Source organism: Alexandromys fortis, unplaced genomic scaffold, assembly GCF_014885135.2.
Source record: "Alexandromys fortis isolate MF-2015 unplaced genomic scaffold, M_Fortis_MF-2015_v1.1 scaffold_12, whole genome shotgun sequence".
In the NCBI taxonomy this organism is placed as follows: Eukaryota; Metazoa; Chordata; class Mammalia; order Rodentia; family Cricetidae; genus Alexandromys; species Alexandromys fortis.
In genome coordinates, this window is record NW_026067937.1 from 18560048 (window position 1) to 18585833 (window position 25786).

At 47.2% G+C, this 25786-nt stretch overlaps 1 protein-coding gene across 1 annotated transcript in view; it reads right to left on the reverse strand.

Moving 5' to 3' along the window:
• The window catches only part of Slc35f3 (solute carrier family 35 member F3), a 218416-nt gene that overhangs the window by 191793 nt on the left and 837 nt on the right, over window positions 1-25786 (reverse strand). Inside the window, exon 2 of the mRNA XM_050147144.1 lies at window positions 25302-25531. Within this exon, the coding sequence (XP_050003101.1) occupies window positions 25302-25531 (230 nt within the window). The remainder of the gene's footprint in view (window positions 1-25301; window positions 25532-25786) is intronic.

Sequence of the window (25786 nt, forward strand, 5' to 3'; positions counted from 1 at the left end):
ACATCAGCCCTCACCATCAAGGAGTGACCTACCACTTAAGATACAGAAAGCGAAGTTCAGTAACCTGTGAGAACAAGAGATGAGAACTTCAGCTTCAAGTCCCCCCTCTGCTTTGCAGATGGCTTTTCTCTGTGTGCCTGTTGTATGTGTGTGCTTCCCCACTCCTAAAAAAAAAAAAAGAAAGGAAAAAAAAACCCTTGCTTCAACTGAGAGAGAGAGAGAGGTGGAGGGAGAGGCAGAGAGACAGACACAGGGGCAGAGAGACACACAGATGACAGAGAGACAACAGGCTCCAGCCAGAGGGAGAGTCACAGTACACATTCACCTTGGCATTCAGGCAGGGCTCTGAGGCTGAGCACCTTGTACCATATCCTCATCAGCATTGGAGGGATTTCAGCCAGGCACAAAATCCACCATGACTCTTCCAAAATGCTAAGCCGTTCTGCTACTACACAACTCACAGATGCTTTGCTACAAGCCCTGCACGAGGAGCAGGGATTAATTTATCACTACTGTGCCCAAAAGGCAAGGTTCCTCTATGGCCCTTCTTGGCACAAGGCTCAGCCATGAGAACAATGCTCTAGAGAGGATGGGGCACACCCTGAAGTTGCACCGTTGGTGTTATGGGGTGGCAGACCCTCGTGTTCAAATATCATCACCATCAATCTTATCATTAGCAATTGAGATCTGTGTCCAAAAAACAACGCTGAAGGCGGCCATGCCTTGGTGTGGAAAATATACAGATAATACTTAGGGCAAGATGCCAGGACACCAGCACTGACCTTCTGTGGAAGATCTCTCTGCATGGCAGCCCCTCACCAAGGTTGCGTCAGACTGAATGCTGCAGCCTAGCAGCCCAGCAAGGCACAGGGGAGCCCAGTGAATGTCAAGCGTGTATACAGATACTCACAGAAGCTGATGTTCACCACAGTATTCCTTAAAGGAGATGATCTATAGAGAAATCCACTGGATTTCCAGTTTATCTCTCCCTGTAAGGTCTAGATGACAATCTGAAGTTCAGTTCCACAGCAGTTCATCGTGGGGGGCCAGTGAGTTCACTTAGCTTTCTAATGGAGGAAGAGTGAGGAGGGGCTGCCTGGAGTGTTGCTGACACTCAAGCGGCTGAGTTGGAAGGTCTACATCCAGGAGCCCCCGTCAGTTAACCTTCCCTACCTGTGTACTCTGGGACCTCCCTTAGATCCCCAAAGCTATTAGTAGCTGGACTCTCCAGTGAGGGTCCAGTAACCCTCCCCACCCTTTTCTTCTATGACAGAATGTCATCACTCAGCAAGCCCCGCCATGCTAGACTCTTGCAAGCAGGCACTTGAACACCAATAGAAGGGCGCTGTTTTGATCAGAGGGCCGTGTTCTACAACTCAGAGATATACCCAGACAATGAATGTACAAGATGGAGAGCTGTCACGTGGAAGAACACAGGTCCGTCATCAAGCAGGGACAAGGGCAGGACAATCAGATGTGGGAGGTGTGAGGGCGGAGACTGTGAAGAGTCTGCAGAGCCACCTCTGACTGACTCCCCTGGGAATCTGCGAGCATGAGGACTACAGTTGGGCAGGCCTCAGCGAGACACAGGGTCTTTCCGGTGATGTCCAGGATGCTGGATCTTAGACAGAGTGACAGGAGAACAGGGAGCCCTAGAGTGGTATAAAGGGCTTGAGAAATAAGCGCAGTGGTGTCCAACAGTAACCAAGACCAAAGTGGAGCCTGGATGATGAGAAGGAAAAGGTTAGAGAAGTCGAGGCTCTTTCCCTCACTGGTCCTATAACTGCAAGCATTTGTGGGATCCCGAAGAGTAGCCGTGTTTTCTCTTGGCAGCCTCATCCATAGCTAAGGCAGCATCAGACACCATGCAGGGGACCCCTGGGTCTTCAAAGGAGCCTCTATCCCCAGAAGCAGCACTGATGAGCTGATGGTTTTGAGAAAGCCTTTCCTGACCACCTGTGAGATCCAGCACCCTGGTGGAGGAGCCAGCTTGCTCACCTCTTTGAGCTTGTTTGGGCTCAGCTCAGATCTCTACCTGGTTGGTGATTCAGGGACTTGGGTTTTCTCTAGTCAAGGGGTCCTTGCCCAGGAAAACGGTGATGCTTAGAACCCAAGCACTTTAGGAATATTTCACATGCCACCCCTCTTGAGGGACACTGGGAGCGAGGCTCTTTACTCTTCTTATTGCTGTGATGGGGTTACACAACAGAAAGCTACATAAAAGAGGAAGGATTTCTTTCAGTTTGGAGTTTGAGGGTAGAATTCACTGTCGTCTGGAAGGTAGTGTTGTGTGACCATTTCCTTCTAACTGGAACACTCTCTTGCAGGGAGGAGAGAATGTAGGAGTGTCACAGGGCTCAGGACTCTAGAAAGTTAGAAGACCCACAAGACTGCTTCCTGGGGTTATACAAGAGTGATGATATTGGGTGGAGGGGACTCTCTAGTTGTCTGAACCATCTAGACATGAGTGTTCCATGGAGGCTGCTTTCCCAAGGCATCACCTTTGATCCACGAGCCTGGAACTGACCCTGTAACCATGATATGGCCACTCTCAGGTCCACCGAGTTAGACTTGAGTGGATTTGTCTCAATGACCCATTGTTGGCACCCTATCTGGGGTGAGCAGACATTTGTCCACATATGGAGCAGCTCATGACTATGGTGGCCGAAATGCGTGGTTGTTCATTCACATCTTAGCGGACCAGGATCCAAAGATGGGAAAGGAAGCAAGCCTGGCTTACAAACTCCAAGGCTCAGCCTTTAGAAAACTACTTCCTCCCTCTAGACCCTGCCTCCCAAAGGCTCTACAGTCCCCCCCAAACTGTCACCAGCTGGAGATCAAGTGTTCTAACCCAAGATACTGACCTTGGCATCACCCCAGCTTCCTGGAGGGAACAGCCTTTGGGAGTACACAGTGATGGAATTTATAAGGAAGGAATCAAGGATGATCTAATCCAGCATGGAAGGCTGGGAGCCAGTGGCACTCCACAGCAAACAAGGTGGGACAGGACGAGATGAGCTCCTCTACCAGCAGGTTCTGGCAGAGCGGAGAGCCATCTGCCAGCCAGTTTGGGAGGATTTCTGTCCAGTGGGACACAGGAGCAGATGATGGGCAAGGTCTTTTCCAAATGCAAACTCTGAAAGTGACACAGGGGTTCACTGCCGCATGGGTGGGGCAGGGTGGAACTCTGCTGGAAAACACAGGCGGCAGAGATAGCAATCTAATTGCCGCACCTCGGGGCCACAGGGAACCCTGTCTCCTTCTGTCATCTCCTGGCAAGGTAGTGGAGCGATGCACTTGCTCCTAGAGGAGGCAGGCACAGCGCAGCTGCTCATTTGCAAAGGGAAGAGGGCGGAGGGCACCGGCACAAGGAGGCTGTGTGTGCCAAGCGAGGATCACATGCTGGCAAAACCGCGGGGCTGAGCTGCATTGGGCGAGCTTGTTCAGTCGCCAGCCCTAGGGGTGACTCTTTAGGAGGAAGAATATGGAAAGGCACAGAGGAGACAGACTGTATGTATTCTGTCCCCAGAAAGATGCTACCCCAAGTATGGGACACGGCACACAGCACAGCACAATGAGCACATCAATCCAGGTCTTAGCTGACAAGATAAAATCAGAATATTCAGAGTAGACTGGATCAGTATTTTTTAAAATGTCCTGATGACACTCAGGTAATCTCCAGAGTTGAGAAAGAACATGGACCTAGTCTCAGCTCTGCCTTCAACTAAACAATCGTGTGTGTGTGTGTGTGTGTATGTGTGTGTGTGTGTGTGTGTGTTTGGCTGTGTAAGGATGCCTGCATATGTGTGCATGTAGAGGCCAAAGGTCAACTTCAGGTGTCATTCCTTAGGCATGATCCACCTCGTTTTGGTGACAGTCTTTAACTGTCTTGGGGCTCACTCAGTAGGTTAGGCTTGCTGGTCACCAATGCCCAGGATTCTTTCCCTGTCTCTGCCCACCTCGTGCTGGGTTTGCCAACACACTGCGTCGTTCTTGTGGGCTCTGGGACTCAACCATGGATCTTCATGAGTGCAGGGCAAACACATTCCCAAACGAGCTATCATCCCAGGCCTCAGCTAAGTAGTCTTGGTCAGGTCTCTTAACCTCTTTGAAAACTAAATGTAACTCTAAATGGGAGAACCACACAGTGCCAAGATTTCCTCCGGCAAGAACTGTTCTGTTGTTTCACGAGCGTTTCAAAGCTTGGCGTTATTCTGCCCATTTGTCAGGCAAGCCTGACTGACGTCCACAGTGCTGAACAGGGGGACAGACACAGAATCTCATCAGCTTCTTGGTGTGGCCTGCGATTTAAAATGACAGCATTTCTTTTCTCCTTCTTATTGTGGATTGCCAATCCCCCCTCTTCCTTCTTCCTTTGGGCTTGGAGGAAATGAAAAGGCCTTTGGGGAGGCATTTCCATTTTGCATACTTATTACATTTTTTTTTCTTTTCTGCAGTATCTGTGGTTAAGGGCAAAAAGTCATTAAGTGTTTTGAACTACCCTGCCTGCTGTCAAAGTATTTGTTTCTGGAGCTCCTGATAAGACTAAGCTGCTGCCTTTAGAAACCAAAAAAGGAACCCAAGTCAGTGATGAGTGACTTCAGTGTATACCTGCTGTACACGGCTGCACATCTGGGAATGAGTCGAATGATTAGGAAACACACGGGCAAATACCACCAACACAGGTCTTAGGTCTCTGGGGTCTCTAGGGAGAGCAGGCAAAATGGAAAGTCAATCATTCTCCCTGAACAAAAGCTTTTCCATAATTTTTCTTTCTTTTCATGATCATTTCCACAGTTCAAAAAGCAAATAATAATAATATAAATAGTAGTTTGAAATGTTTTTGTAATTTCTACCATGGAAAAAAGGTTACGTTTGGGGGCAGCAGCTCACATGTTTGTTTAGTACTCAGAGGTCATGTCAAACTTCAGGAAGGTCAGAGGACTCGTGTTGAAATATGGAGCGGCAGGGCTGCGTCCCCGGCACCCGGCCGCCAGCATGGCTAGCTTATGCCCAGAAATAATTACACGGAAACTGTATTTTTTCAAACACTGTCTGGCCCGGATAGTTCCAGTTCCTTATGGCTAGCTCTTACATATTGTTCTAACCCATTTCTAATATTCTGTGTAGCCCACGAGCTGGCTTACCAGGGAGGATCTTAACCTGCGTCTGTCTGGAGCGGGAGAACCATGGCGACTCCTCACACAGCTTCTTTTTCCCAGCATTCTCCTCTGTCTACTCCGCCTACCTAATTTTCTATCCAATAAAATGGGCCAAGGCAGTTTCTTTATTAATAAGAAATCACTCCCACATCATTTCCCCTTTTTCTGTTTAAACAAAAAAGAAAGGCTTTAACTTTAACATAGTAAAATTACATATAACAAAACAGTTATCAAGTAAGAATTACAGTTACAATATTTATATCTATTTTATCTCTTATCATAACTAAGGAAAACTATAACTAACCATTCTTCAACTCCATCAAAGACTCCAGAAGGATATAATATTACCTATCAAACAAGAAATAAGAAAACTCTAGAAATGACAGAGACATCTCGCTGCCTGGACAGTCACCCAAAGTTCCTCTGTACCGTTGGGGCATCCATCTTCGGCCTACAGGCCCATAGTATCCAGCAGACATTCTCATCAAGCAAGAAATTCCAAAGACAGTTCAGTCACTTTTTGCTGTGTCCTGCAGAATGTCTCACAGACTCTTTCATGAAGCAGGAACCCCAAAAGGTCATCTCACCTTTAGGCAAGTTCAGCAGTCCTCTCTCTGCGGGTTCTCTGTGTCCAGTTTATGCAACAGTCCAGGCAAGAGCAGTTTCTTGCCCAAATGGCTATCAAACTCCATAAGGATTCTCTTCGATGCCCATCTTCCTCTTGAAATAGATTGGTGCTGCCAGGAGCAAATGTGTCTCATTGTCATGAAAAACCCTAAGTTATTAAAATATCTTAAATGCCATATTCTGCAGCCTTTGAAAGATATGAAGAATGCCTATCTAACTAAAATATCTCTCTATATATCTAGAAAATCTAACTAACATGACTACAAGCTTAAGTATTAGCGATGATTATCCATTAACAACCTATATTTCCTAATTATACATTACATTTTTAAATGAACTACACAATCACAATACCTTAATCAAGATCAAAAATACATATACATATAACAAAATTGACCATAAAATCCATACCAATGCAAATTATTCATATCTATATCATATCCCCCTTTAAATGTAAAAGAACATTTATAAACAATATTTGGGAACATGGGCGTAGTTTTTTCTCTACAAACTGCTTCCTGCTGAATAGGGGCGTCGTTAATTAGGTTGTTCATGATATAACCTGTATGCTAGTTTCATCTCAGTTGGCAATTGAGCGAAGCAATTTTTTGAGGGTATTCACAGCAACCTTTCAGGAGGGCGTGGTCTATCATACCAAATCGGAATAGATGCAATCCACAGGGTCTCATCCTCTGCAAAAACAAAAGAAGACCCTCTCCAAAGCATCATATCCTTAGACCCAAATTCTGAAATCATAATACCCTTATATCCATTTTGGTTTAGATTGGCAGCCCATGTAATGAAATGTCTCTCTGTACTTAGCTCCTTCACAGTCAAAAATTTTAAAGAAAACACAATGTACATAATCCAGACTCTCTGTGAATTTTCCATTTTTACGTGGCTTATATTTCTTTATTTCTTTTAATCTATAACTCTCTGTACTTCTGTACTCTGTCTCTTTAAAGACTTTACCCTTTTTCTTTTTAAGACATTAACTTTATTCTTTATATTCTTTTTCTTCTCTTTCCCAAGCCTACGTACATTTATCCAACAGTGTCTGAATCTGTTTTATTGTGAATCTGTAATTTCTTTACTATACAGGAGCATTTCTTAAAATGTTAAGCATTTCTTAAAAACTTAAGTTGCACCATTTACAGGTAATACGGTACTGCCTGTGTCCTGCCCAGTCTAAACCTTAACTGCACGGTTTTAAGGTAATTACGGTAGTTCCTGCCTGAGATCAGCACAGTTCAGCATGGAGCAGCCGCTCCTGCCTCAGAGTCATTTGGTGCCCCTGAACCATTCACAGTTTCAGGCACACAGCAAGTCCACATTGGAGCCGCACTCAGCAGTTTAACTCTGAGACTGAGTGTGCAGCACAGAAACTCTTTTCATCCAAGTTACAGCCAAATCTGACATGCAGAGCACTGCGCAGTCTGAAAATGCGTCTCTGTATAGCGGCAGGAATCCGCCATGCTCTTCCGCCTGCCTAAGCCTGATTCTGCCTTCTGCCCAGGTGCAGGCGGGGAGCTCTGAGCCATCTGCACGGTCTCAGAGCACTCTCCTCCGATCCCAAGCGGAACACAAACATCCAGTCCCATAAAAGCCTTGAAATGCTTTAAAGCCAGAGTTCATGCTGGCAGCACAGCCCCCAGGAAGCCGCGCTTTAAAATGATGTAGCTTATTTTTCTGCTGTTGTAGCTGAATCAGGAATCTCTCTACAGCACGCCACCAACAAAACAGCAAAAATCTGTGTTAAACTCTCTCTCCCTTATTTTTAAGCCTTCTCAGGTTTTTAAGTGGATTTAGCCCATCACGTCTGGGCGCCATCTGTTGAAATAGGAGCGGCAGGGCTGCGTCCCCGGCACCCGGCCGCCCGCATGGCTAGCTTATACCCAGAAATAATTACACGGAAACTGTATTCTTTCAAACACTGCCTGGCCCGGCTAGTTCCAGTTTCTTATTGGCTAGCTCTTACATATTGTTCTAACCCATTTCTAATATTCTGTGTAGCCCACGAGCTGGCTTACCAGGGAGGATCTTAACCTGCGTCTGTCTGGAGCGGGAGAATCATGGCGACTCCTCACACAGCTTCTTTTTCCCAGCATTCTCCTCTGTCTACTCCGCCTACCTAATTTTCTATCCAATAAAATGGGCCAAGGCAGTTTCTTTATTAATAAGAAATCACTCCCACATCAGACTCGTGTTTCTTTGTTTCATAATCTGTGACTTGGGATGAGCCTTCAACTCTTTCCTACAGTCCCAAGAGCGTGGCTTTCATTGGGTCATGTGGCATAGCCAGTGAGCGCTATCTGGCAACATACAGCTTAACCACATTTGATATTGTATTGAGATTTCACTATTTATTATTAGCCTGTGTATGTCAGGGAGAGGGAAGGAGAGAAAGATGTTTGTGACTTGTTGCTGTGCGTGTGAACACACACTTGCTATGGTGCATGTGTAGAGTTCAGAGGACAACTTTTGGGAGTCAGTTCTCTCCTCCAACTATAGATTCCAGAGATCAAACTCAGGTCCTCAGGCTCCTACTACAAATGTGCTCACTCATCCATCCATCCCACAGGGCCTTGATCTTACATAGCTGCAAACATACATTCTGTCTCAGTTGCTTCCTCACTGTGACTGAACACCGGACAGGAGCAACTCAAGGAGGGGAGCATTTACCTTGGCTCACAGTCTGGGATAGTACAGTCTGTCATGGAGGAGCTCACCCTTGGCTTGCAGTCTGGGATGATGCAGTCTGTCATGGAGAAGCTCACCCTTGGCCCATAGTCTGGGATGATACAGTCTGTCATGGAGGAGCTCAGCCTTGGCTTGCAGTCTGGATGATGCAGTCTGTCATGGAGGAGCTCACCCTTGGCTCACAGTCTGGGATGATGCAGTCTGTCATGGAGGAGCTCACCCTTGGCTTGCAGTCTGGATGATACAGTCTGTCATGGAGGAGCTCACCCTTGGCTTGCAGTCTGGGATGGTACAGTCCATCATGGAGGAGCTCACAGTGGCTTGGGACTCCTCACATCTTATTAGAACAGGAAGCAGACAGTGCAGGCCAGAAGTGGGGCTGGGCTATCACCCTCAAAGGTGACATATTCCATTAGCCCAATCTCCCATCCTAAAGGTTCACAATGTCCCAAAGCAGGTCTACCAGCTGGGGACCCTGTGTTCAAAACATGGGCCTATGAAGGACATGACAAAGTTAAAGCATCATGTTTTCTCATGACCCTCACCACACGTCATCCTCTTCCTGGATGCTCCTCACTCTTTCTCAAGGCTCATAAGGTCTCTGTGTCGAAATGGACATCAAGCATCACCTATATGAACCACAGACTCCCTGTAAAGCCTGGCTAGACCTGGTCCCATAGTCATGAGTGTGCCCGTTCATGCATTTGTTCAATGATCCTTGTCCACACATCTCTTCTGATGGACTAAAGAAGTAGGACTGAGATAAACATGGCCGTCCTGGGAAATCTCCTCTACTGGGAGGGAAGTAGCAGGTGATCCAGTCTGTGTCCCTAGCATCCAGGAGACACTGGACGGACTACCTTGAGTTGACAGCTGCTATTTGGGGCTTCATCTTCAGGTGGGACAATGAGGGGGGATGCACAGTCAGAATCTCAGCTGGGAGGAAGGGAAGTCACAGCGAACACTGCTCTGTAGGGACGGAGCTTTGCCCATGTATCTAGAAGGGCCCTCTTGACACAGAGTTCTCACTGTCTGGAACCAGGCCATGTGGCGGCCCCTGCCAGAAGGGATGCTCGGGACTGCTTTCCAGTACTTGAGTTGACAGGAAATCAGGTCAGCGGCAAAGGCCTTTCTGTATCTTAAGACTCTCCCCAGTATCTTCTGCTGGCTATGCTCCTTCCCTGGCATGTCACCCAGCATGGCTGGCCAACTTGTCTTTGTTGCCCTGTTCCTGTATATCCCACTGGCTGGAATGTCAGTGTCTCTCTGTGGAAGAGTTGCATGCACACAGTCATTCCTGCCGAGGGACAGGGTGGGTCTGTGGCCTTGGAGACTGGATGGATGTGGCGTTTTCAGTCTGGGCTACATCTTGCTGTTGGATGACACTTTATTTTTTTTTTTTTCTTTTTCAGATTGGGGAGATAGAATAGTCAGTAAAGTGCTTACTTTGCAAGTGCAAGGACCTGTGTTGGATCACCGGAACCTATTTAGAAGCTGGATGTGGTAGCCCATGAATGTAATCATGAAAAAGGCAGAGACAGGCAGATCCCTGGAGCACACTGGCCAGATGGCCTGGCCTACCTGGTGACGTTCCAGGCCAGTGTGAGATTCTGTCTCAGATAAACGTGGAGGGTTCCTGAGGACCAACACCTGAGGCTGTCCTCTGACCTCCACATGCACATACAAATACATGCGTGCAGGCACCCCACACAAACACACACACGCACACTTGAACTCTGGGCACACACATTTCTTCTTGCTGTGCCTTTCCTCTTGGGCTTGGCTCTTACTTTCACCTTCTTTCCTCCATTCTGTAATCCATCATGCTCAAAGGACTCCTTCGTGGCCTCTGACATCTCTGTTTTCCCCTGTCATCTGAAGATTCAAATGTCCCCCTGCATGGTATGAGTGACTCCCCTCCATCTCACCCCTGCAGAGACGGCTGTCTGTTAGCCAGGTGCCTTCAGCCAGGACTGTGGGATGCCTCCCTCTCCTGGCAAGAGTGGGAGAACCATGGGGATTGTGTTGGTCACTGCCATGCTCTGCAGTGAGAGGGGAAGACACGCCACTCCTGGGTCTCTCCAGTCTGTCACTGCCCACACTGATAACTCTAGGACCGACTCGGGCTCACTCTCAGAAGGCTTCTTTATTTTCTCCCCAGTTCTCAGGCCCTGTAAACCCAAAGCTGTTGCTGCACCACCCTGCTTATTCCACACTGCGCCCCCTTTTAAATTTTAAGCCACCCCTCGTTCCTCTTCCCCTCATCTAGTCTGCGTGGATTCAAACAGTGCTGTCTCCTTCTTTGTGTTTCTCATATCTGCTCTGCTCTTGGTGGCCCCATCCCACCAGCACCTTAAATATTTTTTCTGTTTTTCAAGACAGGTTTTTTTCTGTGTTGCCCTGGCTGTCCTGGAACTCACTTTGTAGACCAGGCTGGCCTTGAACTTGCAGAGATCTGCTTGCTTCTGCCTCCTGAGTGCTGGGATTAAAGGCCTGCGCCACAACTGACTGGCCACCATCACCTATTTCAGGCCATCATGCCCATTTTTCTCCTGTCTGATGTCCCCATGGTTTTCCAGTTTATCTCTCAGGCTCTGATTACTCTCTATTTTTGATCTCGCTTTCCATAAAGCTCCCACAGTACTACTCCGAGGTTCTGTCTCCATACTAACTCAGACATTTTAATGACTGCACATCATTTCCGGGCCAGAGGACGAAGTCTTCCATTTGAGTCAAAGCCCTTGATTTTAAAGATGGTGACATAAAGCCAATTGTCTTCCCTTATCTTGGAATTTGTCCCAAAGCATCAAAAGCAAATAGAAGGAAATACCACATTTGGTGAAACTCAAGAATTAAAAATCCACAGTTCTCAAATAAGTAGAAAGCCCTAGCCATCACTGGTAAACAAACAGGTACCCTTGAGAAGGGAAGGAGGACATGAGGAGGACCACACAGCCAACGGGGCATGCCAGAGCCAAAATTCACTTGCGAACACATAAAGCCTGATGCCTCCTTCAACTCAATGAGAGCACGGCAGCCGGACAGAGCATCAGGGGTCACCTCAGAGCTCCGCCCTTTCCCTCCCTCCCTCTTCCTTTCTCTGTCCCTCCTCTCTCCCTCCTTCCCTTCCTCCTTTCCTCCCTAACAGGGCCTCTCCATGAATCTTACCCTATTCTCAGGTAATATATTTAATCTTTTAAAATGTTTACTCTATTAAAAAAAGCTCAAACAAAAACCAGGCTATTGGCAAAGTCAGTGGTTGATCTGACTCAGTTGGAGTTCTGCCTGTTTGATGGAGCATAGACCCCGGTTTTGTGGAGCAACAAAGGGCGCCTGACCAAGGGACTCTCCGCTTCAGAGGCCAAGCCCCTGGACCGCAGCTTCAGCAGCTGATGCTGGGAGTGCGGGCACAGAGGCTGCCTCGCCATCCTGCTGCCCTGCTTCCTGCCTTGCAGTCTCCTTCGCGGTCCGTGCTGTATGCATCCCGTGGTGCCCTCCTTACTCTGACTAGCAGAGAGAACCCACAGCTGCCCAGGAGGCAGTGTCACGCTGTCCCTGCTGCAGCGAGGGCTTAAGAGACTCTGAAAACCCATCTCCGACACTCGCAGTGGCTGTGCTCTGGTCCCAGAGGGGAGGCTTCTGGCTTTCCAAGTGTACCCTGCAATGTGCGCCCTGAGAGATGAGCGAAAATCGCAGAACCTTTGTCCGGGTGCAATGGGGAATTTGGAAAAACATTTTTCTGAGTCCCTCTTTCAAACTATTTTTCCTCAGGAGCCCGAGACATCACCACATGGGAACATTGCTGGCCTTGCTGCTTATTTCTTCAGCATGTGCTCTGAAAGGGAGGCCCATTTCCGGTCCATCATCTAACTGAACAATTTTTGCTTTTATTTCCTGTTGAGTCAGAGTCTAGAGGCACACAGTGGACTGCCAGGCATGCTCTGTGAATAAGGCTACCGAAAGTCTGGCCTTGGTGTGGGCGGTGCAAAGACCATTTAAATAGCTGCGTCTTTTCTTCAAACATAGCTCACTGGCCAGCCGTCAGTACTGACCTCAAATCACCCATTCCCATCTACCACAGGTCCCACACCAATACAAACCAAAGGAAAACTCTCTTCCAAGTCAGTTAGTGACCTGAGTTTGATCCCCAGAGCCTATATAAAAGGGGTGGAGACAGGGGCTTACTGACCAACCAGTGTAGCTGAGACTTTGGCTCAACAAATAAGGTTGTTGAGCTTGCTTGCTTCCATAGGTGATTCATTCTCTCTCTCTCTCTCTCTCTCTCTCTCTCTCTCTCTCTCTCTCTCTCTCTCTCACACACACACACACACACACACACACACACACACATACACACACATACACACTTCTGTTATGAATTTCCAATTATTAGCAGAACCATAAAAATTCCACTATTTTGGTTAGGGGGGTCACTATCTCTGTGAGGAAACACACTATTTTCGAAAAGCAAGCTGGGAAGGAAAGGATTTATTCAGCTTACACTTCTATAGTCATCATCGAAGGAAGTCAGGACAGGAACTTAAATAGGGCAGGAACTGATGTAGAGGCCATGGAGGGGTGCTACTTACTGGCTTGCTTCCCAAGGCTTGCTCAGCCTGCATTCTTATAGAATCCTGGACCACCAGTCCTGGGGTGGCACCGCCCACAATGGCCCTCCCATCAATAACTAATTAAGAAAACGCCTTACAGCTGGATATTTTGGAGGAATTTTCTCACTTAAGGCTTCCTTCTCTCAGATGATTCTAGTTTCTGTGTCAAGTTGACATAAGACTAGCCAGCTCACCTCCCTTTACCTGCTATATAGTTTATATCATCCAACACAAAGCCAAATGCCTTGTAGGACATAGAATGGCCAATCATTAATCTTCCAGTTCTGTGCTGCCGATAGGGGCATGTTCTGGTATCCCCATCTAGTTAAGGAACTCTGCATAGCCCTTCTGTCCCGACCACAGCACTAATAGCGTACTCTACGATTAACCAGACAGCAGTTTCTGGGAACTTCCTGCACCTGGCGTAACTTGTGTCTGCTTCTGGAATGAGGGGCCCTTTATGTACGCCTATAGTTTCTAAGGTCTTCTCAGCCACTTTGCGCAGTCTTTCCCACTGGGAGAATTGTTTGCATGAGAGCTGCTTTTAGTTCCCGGCCTGCCTGGGCTACAGAGTGAGACTCTGGCTCAAAAAAACGGAAAGCAGAACCGAACAAGCCCAGAGTAACATTCTTGCTAAAAGCTTTTTACCATGGGGCACCCCAAGAGACACAAGGAAGCCATTAGAGGGGATGGATGAGCTTCTCTTCACTGTGGTGACAGTTTCACAGCAACATCTGCTCAAACTCATCCAAGTGCACATAGGAATCGTGTGCCGAGCTTTCCGATTCAACAGAATCAATTTTTTTAAAATGTAGTTTCTAGAGGATTGTGAAAGTGAGGCCAGCCTGGACTACTTACATATCAAGACCTTCACATAAGAAGCAAAAAGCAATTAGCCTCACGGGTTAGCTAGCAGCAGTCCCAAAGATAACGGCGAATGAAATCATTCCCTTGCTGTAATATGGAAAGGTGATTCCCTGGCAGGCATTGAGCATTCAACTCGTAGACTAACTGATTTTAAAGTCTCATCAAAATGTATCCGATGGATCCCACAAACATGCTGACCACTGTTCCAGATGCCTGAGGCACTGCCAGGTTCTGTCCTTCTGGAGCTCTCCCTAACTTATCCTGTTGTCATGGGATGGCATCACGTTAAATCAATGATCATTTAGGCGCAGTTGAGAATAAGAGTCCGTGTGCCTGCTCCTGTAGCAAAGTTAGCGTAAGGCGACATCAGCGCGGGTAAAACAGGCTTCTTGCAAAGGGTCCTAATGTACCTTGGAGAATGATGGCCATATCACTACAGTCATGATGGACAGAAATACCATAGTTACAGAAACGGGGGTGAAGGCAGTCTCTCGGGGACTCGGCACCCTAGTTACCTCCATATAAGGTGTGTGGAAAGAGAACAGTTTGCCTCCCAGACGATTTCAGCTGCCTACGCTAAATGGAAGACAGCAAGCCAGTGTTCCTGGAGACTGGAGGGAAAAAAGGAAGATAAATCTGTGTCCAGTAGGTAAGGGGCTCGGGAAGTGTGAACTGTGGAGTGAGGGTTGCTCACTAGTGACGCCCATTTGCAAGTCCTTTGACCAGTAATTACATCTCTGAGAACCCATCTCACAGAAGAAAACTAAAGACAAACCGACAAGATAACACAGAAATAAGTGCACACATTTGCTCCCTGCTTCTCGGTTCACAGCGGCCGAGCGATGTAATGGGCTCAGGAGAATGGGTAAAGAAAATGCAATACACGCAAGTGCATACATTTGCATACACACAGTGAAGTTTTACTCAGCCATAAAGGAGAATGAAATCCTGTCATTTGTAGGAAAATAGGAGGAGATGGAGACCACTGTTAGGTGAAATGAGCCAGACTCAGTATCTCAAGCCTCGTGTTTTCCCTCATATACAGAATCAAGATTTAAGTGTGTGAGGGGTGGGGGGACATGAAGGTAGAGAGGGTGCTTTGAAAGCAGAGGAAGGACAAGGAAGGGCAACGCATGTGACATGCCAACAGAGGGGACACGATTTGGGGGGCGGGGAGGACAGTCACAGGGGTCAGCAGGGGGTGTGACAGGGCAGCGGGCACCAACAAAAACAAGGTTCGAGGCCCTGAATCTTGACACATTTTTGTGTCTTTAGGGCACAGGAGGCTAAGCCAGCTGGTGATGGGCTAAAAGTCTAAACTATCAGGGAAGTAGATTTCCTTCATGAGAAGAAGGAAGATTACACAATGCACGGGCTGTTTGAGAACAGTGACTTGGTCGGGGTTAGGAGGAAAGTAGAGGCAGGGCTTCGGTAGGCCTGGCTGTGTGGATCTTCACTGTCAGCCTGGTGGGTTTTAGAAGGACTAGAAAGTGCACCTCTAGGTGAGACTGTGAGGGTGTTTCCAAAGAGACTTAACTGAGGAAGGGAAAGCCTGCATAAACGCGGGCAGCGGCATCCCATGAGCTGGGTCCTGGACTGAATAATAAAGAGAGAGTGAGCTGAGCACCAGAGTTCATCTCTCTCTGTTTCCTGTCTGTGGGTGAGGCGTGCCCAGCTGCCTCGTGCTCCTGCCGCCACGCCTTCCCCACCGGGATGGACCACAGCCTCAGACTGAGAGCCCCCCATAAGCCTTCCTCCCTGAAGTTGCTGCTATTGTGTGTTACAATACACAACAACAACAAGGACAGTACCGTGGTCCTTCCTACATGGGGCAGCAGTTCTTGGCTGCTGGCTGGTGGGTGGGCTGAACTTGAACTCTTATTTTCCTTGGGACAGAGGTCAGAGTCATGCCGTTCTCCCAATTATTTTTTTCTGAATTCGGATATAATAACCTGAGCTAAATACACACAACTTTCCCCAGCAAGCCTGAACTATGCTCCTCCGTGACTAGAATGATGACAGTTTCATTTTGAAGGTGTTTCCCATGGCCAAGAGGCTTGGCATCTATTGCTTAAATTCACCAAGTATTGAATTGTTGCCACAACTTTCTGTGTATTCTTTGACCTGTCTGCTGACACTTGCTTATGCAGAACTGTTGAAAAGTGCATCACAGACCCGACACCAATCCCTTACTGTTAAGGATGAGGAGCACCTCCCTTAAAACCACACTAGGGGTTATGAAGCCTAAGAAGATGGCCCTAATAAAAATAATCCCATAAGCTGCAGCAAGCAAATATTATAAATTGCCTCTAAGATGGATTTTTTTTAAAATAGTTCCCTGAAAGCTAGCCACCCATCCAATGCCACATAGAAAAGGAGACAGCCCTTCTACATACAGAAGCCTGGGAAAGAGACCTCATGGTCTGCAAGACAATCATTTTATTACTTCTTGGCCTCTTATCTGGCTTCAGATGGCCAAGGGATCACAGCACCTAAGTCATCTCCCTCTGTATATAAAAGTCCAAAGCGATGTTGAAATTGAGGGCATGACTAGTCTTGATTCCAGTGGCTTTTAGACCCCTTAATGGCCAGGATAAGCTGGTATCTCCCCAGAAACACAGCTTTCCTATGGGTTCAGGCTTCACACGCTCCTCACAAAGAATAGAAAAAGAGGCAGACAATCAGGAAGATGGAAGACCGATGGATGACATTCCTATGAGCCTGCCTTAGTCTGTGCTGGCACTCAGCAAAGTCTTTCGGTCCCAGATACACACACCTGTAGAGAAGGGACCCCGGAATTAACTAAAGCAAGGAGCTGCCAATCCGAGATGCTTGGGTTTGGAAGAGACACGAACACAGAGGTACATTAGAAATGCCACTGCCATCAAGTCCCCTGAGCTGGAGAACTGCTACTGTTCTTAGGCAACCAGTGAGAATCACTTCAAGGACCACATCGCTGGACTTGGGGACTCTCACCTAAAGGAACTGTAGAGAGTATGAATACAGGGTGTACAACTGCCCAGGTGAGAATGTGGGTGCTGGGAGTGTATCACAACCTGTTTGAATTCTAGTTGGTGTTCTTGCGAACAGACCCCCAGTCAGAGAAGAAACAAGTCTCAGCTAGCTTCTTGGGCTCTGCAAAGGCGATGGAATGCCCGCAGCCAAAAACATCAGCAAAGAAAATGGAGCTTAATTTCATTGACCCAGTCAAGAGTCTTTGCTGCTGCATAATTTCATGAGAAAGAGAAAAATGCTTGATCTTTGGGCTCTATCAACAAATTAGAATCCTGGTTATGGCATAAGAAAGAAAGTCTACAGAAGCAGTGAGAAAATGAATTCACTGAAGCTCAGACCTCCACTTGTGATGGGGATGCTGGCAGGGCTCTAGGCGAGTCTTAAGAGCTTGATCCACGGGATGGGTGGAGAATTGAGCCTTGAAGAAAGACAGAAGACCAAGTGGAGGAAGGAAGGGATGGGAAGGGCCCTAAAGCTAGAAGTCTGGCTTGGCTGGTTCTCGCTTTCCCTATTTGTTCTTAGATACCCACCCCCATGCTTTTCTGTTATCTGTCCTTAAATCTCTTCTGGGAACAAGAAGCTGTTATGTCAGGGAACCCGCTGGCCTTCCCTGTCTGCCTGTGTCCCTCTAACACAGAGGTTCTCAACCTTCCTAATGTGGTGATCTTTTAATACAGTTTCTCATGTTGCTACTTCATACTTGTGATTTTGTTACTTTTGTGAATTGTAGTGTAAATGTCTGTGTTTTCCAATGGTCTTAAGCAACCCCTGTGAAAGGATCATTCGGCCCCCAAGGGGTTGTGAACCACAGGTTGAGAATCACTGCTCTTACACTTTCACATGCTGAGTCTAACTAGTTATGATGGTCTACACAAGAGAGCATCAATAGTATGTTTTACATACTGCAGCCATTAGTCTGTGGTTGGTCAGTGTTGATGCAAATTAACCCCAAGATATTTAGGGAAATGTATATATGTAGGCATGTAGTACACTTGTGAGATGACTCAAGACAAGAAAAAAAAAGGTATAGGAACCAATGCAAATTATAGATTGAGCTGAGTGACCGTACCACACGTGCATCCCTGCTGACCTGAGGAATAGGTGGATTATTACCCTGAAGAAGCAGTGGGATTCTTTAGTGACCGAAGAAATGAATAATGATGAATGACAGACAGATCTGTGAGTTAGTGGGCATGCATTTATAAATAAAAGGATGCGTATGTGCTGCTACTTTATCTGCTTTGAGAGGATTCACAAAAGAATCCCCGCCCCCTAGAAGTGTCTGGAATGCTATGCGGTCATTTTTCTAAGTTGCCTCCTGGCTCATAGACTTCTCAGCAACAATATCAAGAAATGGTGCTGAAGGGGCCAGGCAGAAAGTGTGTGTGAGTTTTCTGTTGGTGTAACGAATACCCGAGAAAAAACCCAAGAAAAAAAATGTCTTAAGGGAGGAAAGATTCCCACTGGCTCACAGTTTTAGAGGTTTGAGGTCCATGCTTGGCTGCCCCATTATGTTTAGACTGTTGGCAAGGCAGAAACATTGTTGCAGAAGGGCCTTGGGGAAGTCTCTCTTCCTAGTAGACATGAGTAAGAGAGAAGGAAGGGTCCCCAGATAAAACCTGCCCTTTCTAGGCAGTGCCCTCCTCCAGTTAGGCTCTACCTCCTGGCTTCCTGACCCCGGCTATGGTGTCATCAAATAGTAAACCTATCAGGAGATTAGTCCAACCATGGATGGAATCAGAGCCCTCATGATCGTTTGTAAAAAGCCCCCTGAGCTGATGGACAAACAAGTCTTGGAACACATGTGCCTCGAGGGAACATTTTATACTCAGCACAGCAGGAAATGCCCCTTTCTTCTTCTCTCTGACCCAATACCAAAACTCCTCAAATGTCTTCCGAGATAACCACTAGATAAACGTTGTCTACGACAGAGAAAACACATTTATGCATATGTAGAACCACATTTCCTGGGGTGTTAAGAAGAAATTCTAGGTGCTGGAGAGGTGGCTCAATGGTTAAGAGCACTGGCTGCTCTTGCGGAGGATCTGGGTTTGGTTCCCAGCACCCAATCTACAGCTCTCAACCCTCTATAATTCCATTCCAGAGGATTCTTCTGGCTTCTAAGGACACTGTATGCAAATGGGGTGAACAGAAATATGTTCGGGTAGAACACCCACATATAAAATAAAACAGATAAATCTTTTAAAAAAGATTAAATTCCAATGACTTAAATATTTTATATGCACCCATATATATCTACTGCATAAAATCAGATAACCTTTGAAATATTTCTATGTTCAATATTTGATAAATTGCTGACAGAGTGAAACAGTCTGGATAAGCTCTTGAAGTTTGTTATTCTGGTTTACAATATTTACATAATCTTCAAGACATTTCTTGAGGCAGCCCTGTGTGTGTGTGTGTGCGTGTATGTGTGCCCACATGTGTATGTGAGAATGTGTGTGTGTCCTCACTTGCATGTGTATGTGGGTATGCCCACATGTACATGTGTGACCCATCTGTGCAAGCGTTCCCCCACATGAGCATATATGTATATGTGCATGAGGAGTCTAGGGGTTGACACCGGATGTTATCCTCATGCTTGTGCAGCGAACAGTTTACCAACCAAGCCATCTTCTCAACCCTATTTGGTGAGTTTTGGACAGACAGAGAAAAAGGAGGAGAAGAACAAGGAGGAGGAAAACGAGGAGGAGGAGCAGAGGAGAAAGAGGAGGAGGAGGAGGAAGAGGAGAAAGTCATTCCTTGGTATTGAATGATAATACAATGATCACCCATCATAAAAAAATGTTTATTAAGCTCTCTCTCTCTCACACACAGCATGGACAGAATGCTGCCCAAACTCGACTCTTTCATACCTACAATCATAACTGCATCTACTCTTAAAAAGAAGATGGAATTTTTTTATGTATGTATTGAAAGTGGGCGATCTCATTTTCTAAAACGAGAACCCTGAAACCTGAGCTGACATGCGCTAGGAAGCACTTTCCTCCCTACCCTGAATAAAACTTTTAGGACATACCAGATTTTTATAGACTCTATTATTTCCAGTAGATAGTGGAGAGGATAAAAATAATTTCCTAGCAGATCCGGATCCAGTCCTGTATCGGCGATGACACACACATCACACTGACTAGGAGAAGATCCGAATGTCACAGGAAAACATTTGTCAAACCAGAAGACTGTCTGAGACGTTACACCGAATACGTAGCTCAGCACCCAGCAGTCCCACACAGCCTGTAGCCTTCTGGGCTACAAACCATCTTAGTGGAGCACTGTATCCCCTACAGAACCGTGTGGCAAAACCACCTCAAGCTGCAAATGAGAAACATTTTCAGCCACGCCCTAGGTGGTTGTTCAGAGGTTTGCTACCATCATTCACCCAAATAACTCCGATTTTTGGAGATGGGACTAGTAAACCTTTAATCTGGGCCACACCTCCTGCTGGCAGCCTATACAAAGGACATGGAAGAAGGAAGCTTGCTCTCACTGGCAAGTCTGTTCTTTCACGGGTATCAGTCACTGTTTCTTTGGGATCTCAGCACATACTGAAGATCAGATGAGACTAAACCTCTGAACTGTAAGACAGCCCCAATTAAATATTCTCCTTTATAAGAGTTGTTGTGGTCACGGTGTCTCTTCACAGCAACAGAACTCTGACTACGGCACTGACCTCTCAGTAAGGTGTCTTCTGATGATCCCAGACTTGCCACTCGCCTGCTCCCTCATCTCTTGTATTCCACACCATTTTAGAATAGCATAAATCATCAGGCCCTCAAGTAGGTCATTTATGAGCTGCAATTTGACTGGTGTTATTCCAAAGGGTCCGATCTTGTGCAGAAGCTGTGCTCTGGTGACCTCAACTGTATTGTGCATCTCACTAGGTACAAAGGTCTGCTGGTAGCCTATGCACACATATCAGTCTGAAAGGGTGCTAAGCAGCCATTCCTTGAGCTGATGTATTCCATCAGCTTTGAAACTAGAAAGTTCTGAAGGAAGCTGATTAAGACTCAGAAAATCTGGAAGGATGTTTTTTAAGACCCAAGAAGTAAGCAACTCATAAGTCTCAGGAAGTCCCTCAAATTGAGCAGATTCACAAAGCCCCCCCCCCCCCCGTGCGCTTCCTTAAGCATCTAGAAATAGGAGGGACTGAAGGAACTCAGATTAGCCCAGAGCATGGAGGAGACTCTTGGACCTGCCTGCAAGTTCTACACAAGGCTCCAGGGATGCAACTTCCACAAGTTATCACCCAGGCTAGTGCAGCTTTCAGTGATGCAGCTGCCTTTGCGGTATCCCTGCTCTTGTATGTAACCTCACACGATACTCCTCTGAGTAACACAGATAAACTCACTGATTTACCAAGCTGGACTTCAGTGGTATGGTCTCTTTGGCTTGTCATTGGTTCCCTAACTGGGATGAATACACATTAATCTATGTCTTTCCGGGAATCATGTCACACAACATCTGGCACAGCAATCAAGAGGACTGTCACCCCCAGAAGCCCCTCTATTCACCGCATACAAAGCTGCTGCAATGCCTGATCCTGGAGGAACCAGAAACATCAGTGTCCTTTCCACTCAGTGTTTTACATATTAGAGACTTCAAACAGAAAATGTCTACCCTCATCCACTGCATGCTCCTGGCCTAAATTCACAATGCCTTGGCTGGTGGGAGTAAGCTAGAGACGGGGACTAGCTTGTTTTCCACCCTAAGAATGGCTTAACACTAAACCCAACAGCATTCTAAGATCAAATCATTTTCATCTCAACACGCTAGCCCTGCTCACGTCTATCTCTATATGTTGACATTGTGTGGTATTAATGAATGCATATAAAAGTGTTTTAGACCAGACACACTGTAAGGAGACCCAGAAGAGACTTCTGCACAGTTAGGCATGACCCCATTCTCCACACAGCTATGTCTAAGAAGTGCTTCTATTAGGAAAGAGTGTGAGAGAGAACCGTTCTGAAGCCATTAGATGATCCTGTGACAGAGTGAAATATCCCTGCTCAGTGTAAGCACAATTTCTCAGTTTCTCTGTACTGACCTTAGTAGCTGTTGGTTTAAGGCAAGCTGTGCCACCCTTGCTTCTGGATGAAGGTGAACCCATGCTAGGAACTCCGTCTTCCATTCCCCAGCTCTATGTCTTGCCATGAGACAAGTGTCCCCAAAGAACCCGCCAAGCAAAGAAGCACCAGGAGGTTCCATCTGGGAAACTCTAGGTATGCTATTTCCCTGTGCAGATTAGCCAAGTCCCAACCATGCCAGCTGCTGCAGGCTGCCTGTCCATATACACACACGAGGCATTCCCAAATATGGTCCCTCTCTTTCCATCTAACCTCTCTCCCAACCCACGTCTACATCAGGGGAGGAAGCAAAGGAAACCGCTGAGAACATCCCAGTCACTCCTTTTCCTCCACTCTGGACTAAGGTAGGAAGGCAAAGGATGCTGTTAGGAGAAGCTGAACTCGATGAGCTATCAGCAGCCTGGGGCCAGTAGAGGAGTTAGGAGAGTAGCGGGAGCATCCAGCTCCATGGAGACCCATCACAAAACCCCAAGGAATGGTCCAACAGGAGAGGAAAGGTGAAGAGAACCCAGAGGGCTTGCTTGTTGGTGTACAAACTTAGGGCTCAGAGTAACCAAGTAGTTCTGAACCAAAGGCTCACCCCGCAGAGGACGTCTGTCAGGGCCAGGAAATATTCTGGTTCCCAAATGGGGGAGAATGGCAATCTTCCGTTATCCAGTGAGCAGAAGCCAAGGGTACTGTTTAATACTGGCAGCCCCCACACAACAAAATAATCCAAAAAACACCGACAGTGCCAAAGGTTCAAAGGCTTGGGGCTAAACCAAAGCGTAGCATCAAGAGTTCTGTCTTAGTAGCTCAGTTGGCAAAGTGTTCATCTAGGAAGCATTGTGGCCCAAGTTCAATCCCCAGAACCCACGTGAAAAGACAGGTTGTCATGTCACCTGTCCGAAATCCCAGCACTGGAGAGGTGGAAACAGACCGGTCAGCCTAGCCTACTCAGCAAATCCCAGGTCTGTGAGAGATGCTGCTGTCTCAAAAAATAAACAGATAGCACTTGAAGAATGACACCAAAGGTTGCCCTCTGGTGTGTGTGTGTGTGTGTGTGTGTGTGTGTGTGTGTGTGTGTGTGTGTGTACTTTACTTTGTAATCACTGTCTCTTCTAGTTTGTTGAGTTCATGTATCACGCAACAAACCAAGCAGGAACTGGTGCCCGCAGATGGGTATGCCTCCACGTTTTTATTTTCAGAGTTGGGCAGAAATGGCGAACAGAGGAACGCTGCCCTAAAACCTCTTCTGCTGCATGAATAAAACATTAGCGCCTCTAAATTTAAACGTAAAGCCAATTAATTCATCAAAATGTCACTTGTCACCTAAAGCATTTTAGTAGCAAGGAAATACCTTGGAAGAAGAGAGAATCCTCACAGGGTTAGAGGGAATGAATGGGCTGAGGATTTTGTCCACAGGGCAAGAACTACTGTGGCCTTCCCTACCCCCACGGAGTCCTTCAGAGGAGACTTGGGAAAATGGTGTCCAGGAATATTGTTGGGGGGACAAGTGCCTCTCTCTCTATGTGGTCTTTCCTAGGTTTTACTGTAAAGTATGCTGAACACAGTTGTCATGTCCCAAAGCTGCTCACCAGCCCCCAAAGTCACAAACCTCAGCCATGGCTTTCGAGCCAGGGATACAAGGAACCATAAAAATAAACCTCATTATGACTTCAGGGGCTGAGAGATAACTTCTCAAAGCCTGTAATTTATAGCATTGTCTTTAATTATAAGAAAGTAGAGAATGTAGACACAAAATATAGAATATCTATTTTCTAACAGACGCTCCCAAAACCGGAAGACAGGATCCTCTACACACCCTCAGGAAAGCTCGGTTCTGAAAGACTCGACTTCCTACTCTGTGCTAAAAGGCTCTCCATGGCAGAGAACTCCCTTCTGCAATAGAAAGCCAACGCAGGCAACAATCTTAGCAGCAGAATCCCAGGCAGGGAGACACAGGAGCATTAAAAAGGTTTAAACTGAGTTACATACGATCTCCACGGACATGTAAGGTCAAATCAGACCATTGAAATCAAGCACTCAAACCCCGTACCACTTATTGCAAATAACAAAATGAACAAGCTCACACCCAAGTGGCTGGACTAGAAGGTGTTAAGAATAATCTAAGTAGAAACACACTTTTACTGGTGAATATTACTGAATTATACAGCAAATGTCTTTCCCCCTAAAAACCAATACATCATGTTCTAATCCCCAGCAATAAAAGGTTAAAAGATCATTCAGAATTACCAAACTGTTAGTCTAGACTTTCTTACACATGAATGACTCATGCTCACTTCTTCAACCCACTGAGGGGCAAGTTGCGATCTTTCTGCAGTGTCTAACTACAAAGGTACGACCCAAGGTCCTGATAATATTTCAAACAATATCTTGAGTTTGTTTCAAGCAGCTCTCTCTCTCTCTCTCTCTCTCTCTCTCTCTCTCTCTCTCTCTCTCTCTCTCTCTCTCTCTCTCACACACACACAAAATAAAGGGCACCAAATAAGCCCCGCCCCCACAGGTGATGGCTCATCGGGGCAGCCAAGGTCGGCAGCTGACGCCCAGGGTAAAGTTTGAGTTCCCCCACCTGGCGCCAAGCAGTCATCTCTTCAGACACTCAAGTTTCTTCAAAGATCCAGATAAAATCCTCTCACTTAGAACCATATAGTCCTAAAGCAAAGAAACAGGGCTAGGTCCAGTGACTCTTCATCATTTGTATCTGAGAGACATAGATAAAATCCAGGCTGCCCCAAAGCCTGAGCTCTGCTGAGCTAAGGGCACCGGAATCCAATCAGAAACCCACTCAGTCAAGGACTGCCATAGTTAAAATCCAGGCTGCCCCAAGCTTGACCTCTGCTGAGCTAAGGGCACCGGAATCCAATCAGAAACCCACTCAGAAAAGGACTCTGCTTCTCCGAAGCATTTCTCCCGGACAGCCACAACAGGCGTGCCCTCGGAATCACTTGGAAGTGGACACGTGTTGGGGGGGGGGTGCGGCGGGGGGAGGTAAAGATTCTGTATCTGGGAAGCAGAAAGCAGAGCGAATGTAACAGAAAGCCCCCCAGTGGCTTCCGTGTAGGAGAACTGCCTCCAGGCCTCTTTATTGAAGTTGCCAATCCGTGTGCAGGAGGGAGGGTGCAATGGTCCTTCCCTCTGCACTTCCCTGGTTGCTGTGTCTCAGGCAAGGAGACCACCAGGGATTGGGGGGGGGATTACATAGGGGGTCTTACTTTTGTAGCTCGTCGCCCAGGGCTGGTAGCCATAGTAGCCTGTGATGCGCAGGATCCGTTCCTCGATGGACGTGAGTCCCACTGGCCCGCTAGTGAGGTCCTCCACGGAGCGCGACCATTTCAGATCCTCCTTGATGGCCTCGTCCACCACCAAGAACTTAAGCTGCCGGAGCTGAGGGCTGATGTCGGACAGTCTCCGTGGGCTGACGTCCGGTGACCTCCTCATACCACTGAGGTCGCGGGAAGGCGGGATGAGTCAAGGGCAGAGAGGAGGAGATGTCAGTGAGGACCGGTGAGGACTCATGGCTGCTCCCCTCGTGCTGCTCGCCTTATGCCCTGCTCCCGGGAACCTCGGCGTCGGGTCCCGCGCCCTCCCCTGGGCGCCTCGGGCAACGTGAGCAGGGACGAGTGGCCGGGAGACGGTGCTGAAACTTCCCCGGCTCAGCCGCACACGACAGTCCCTCCCTCCCTCCCCGAGCGTGGCA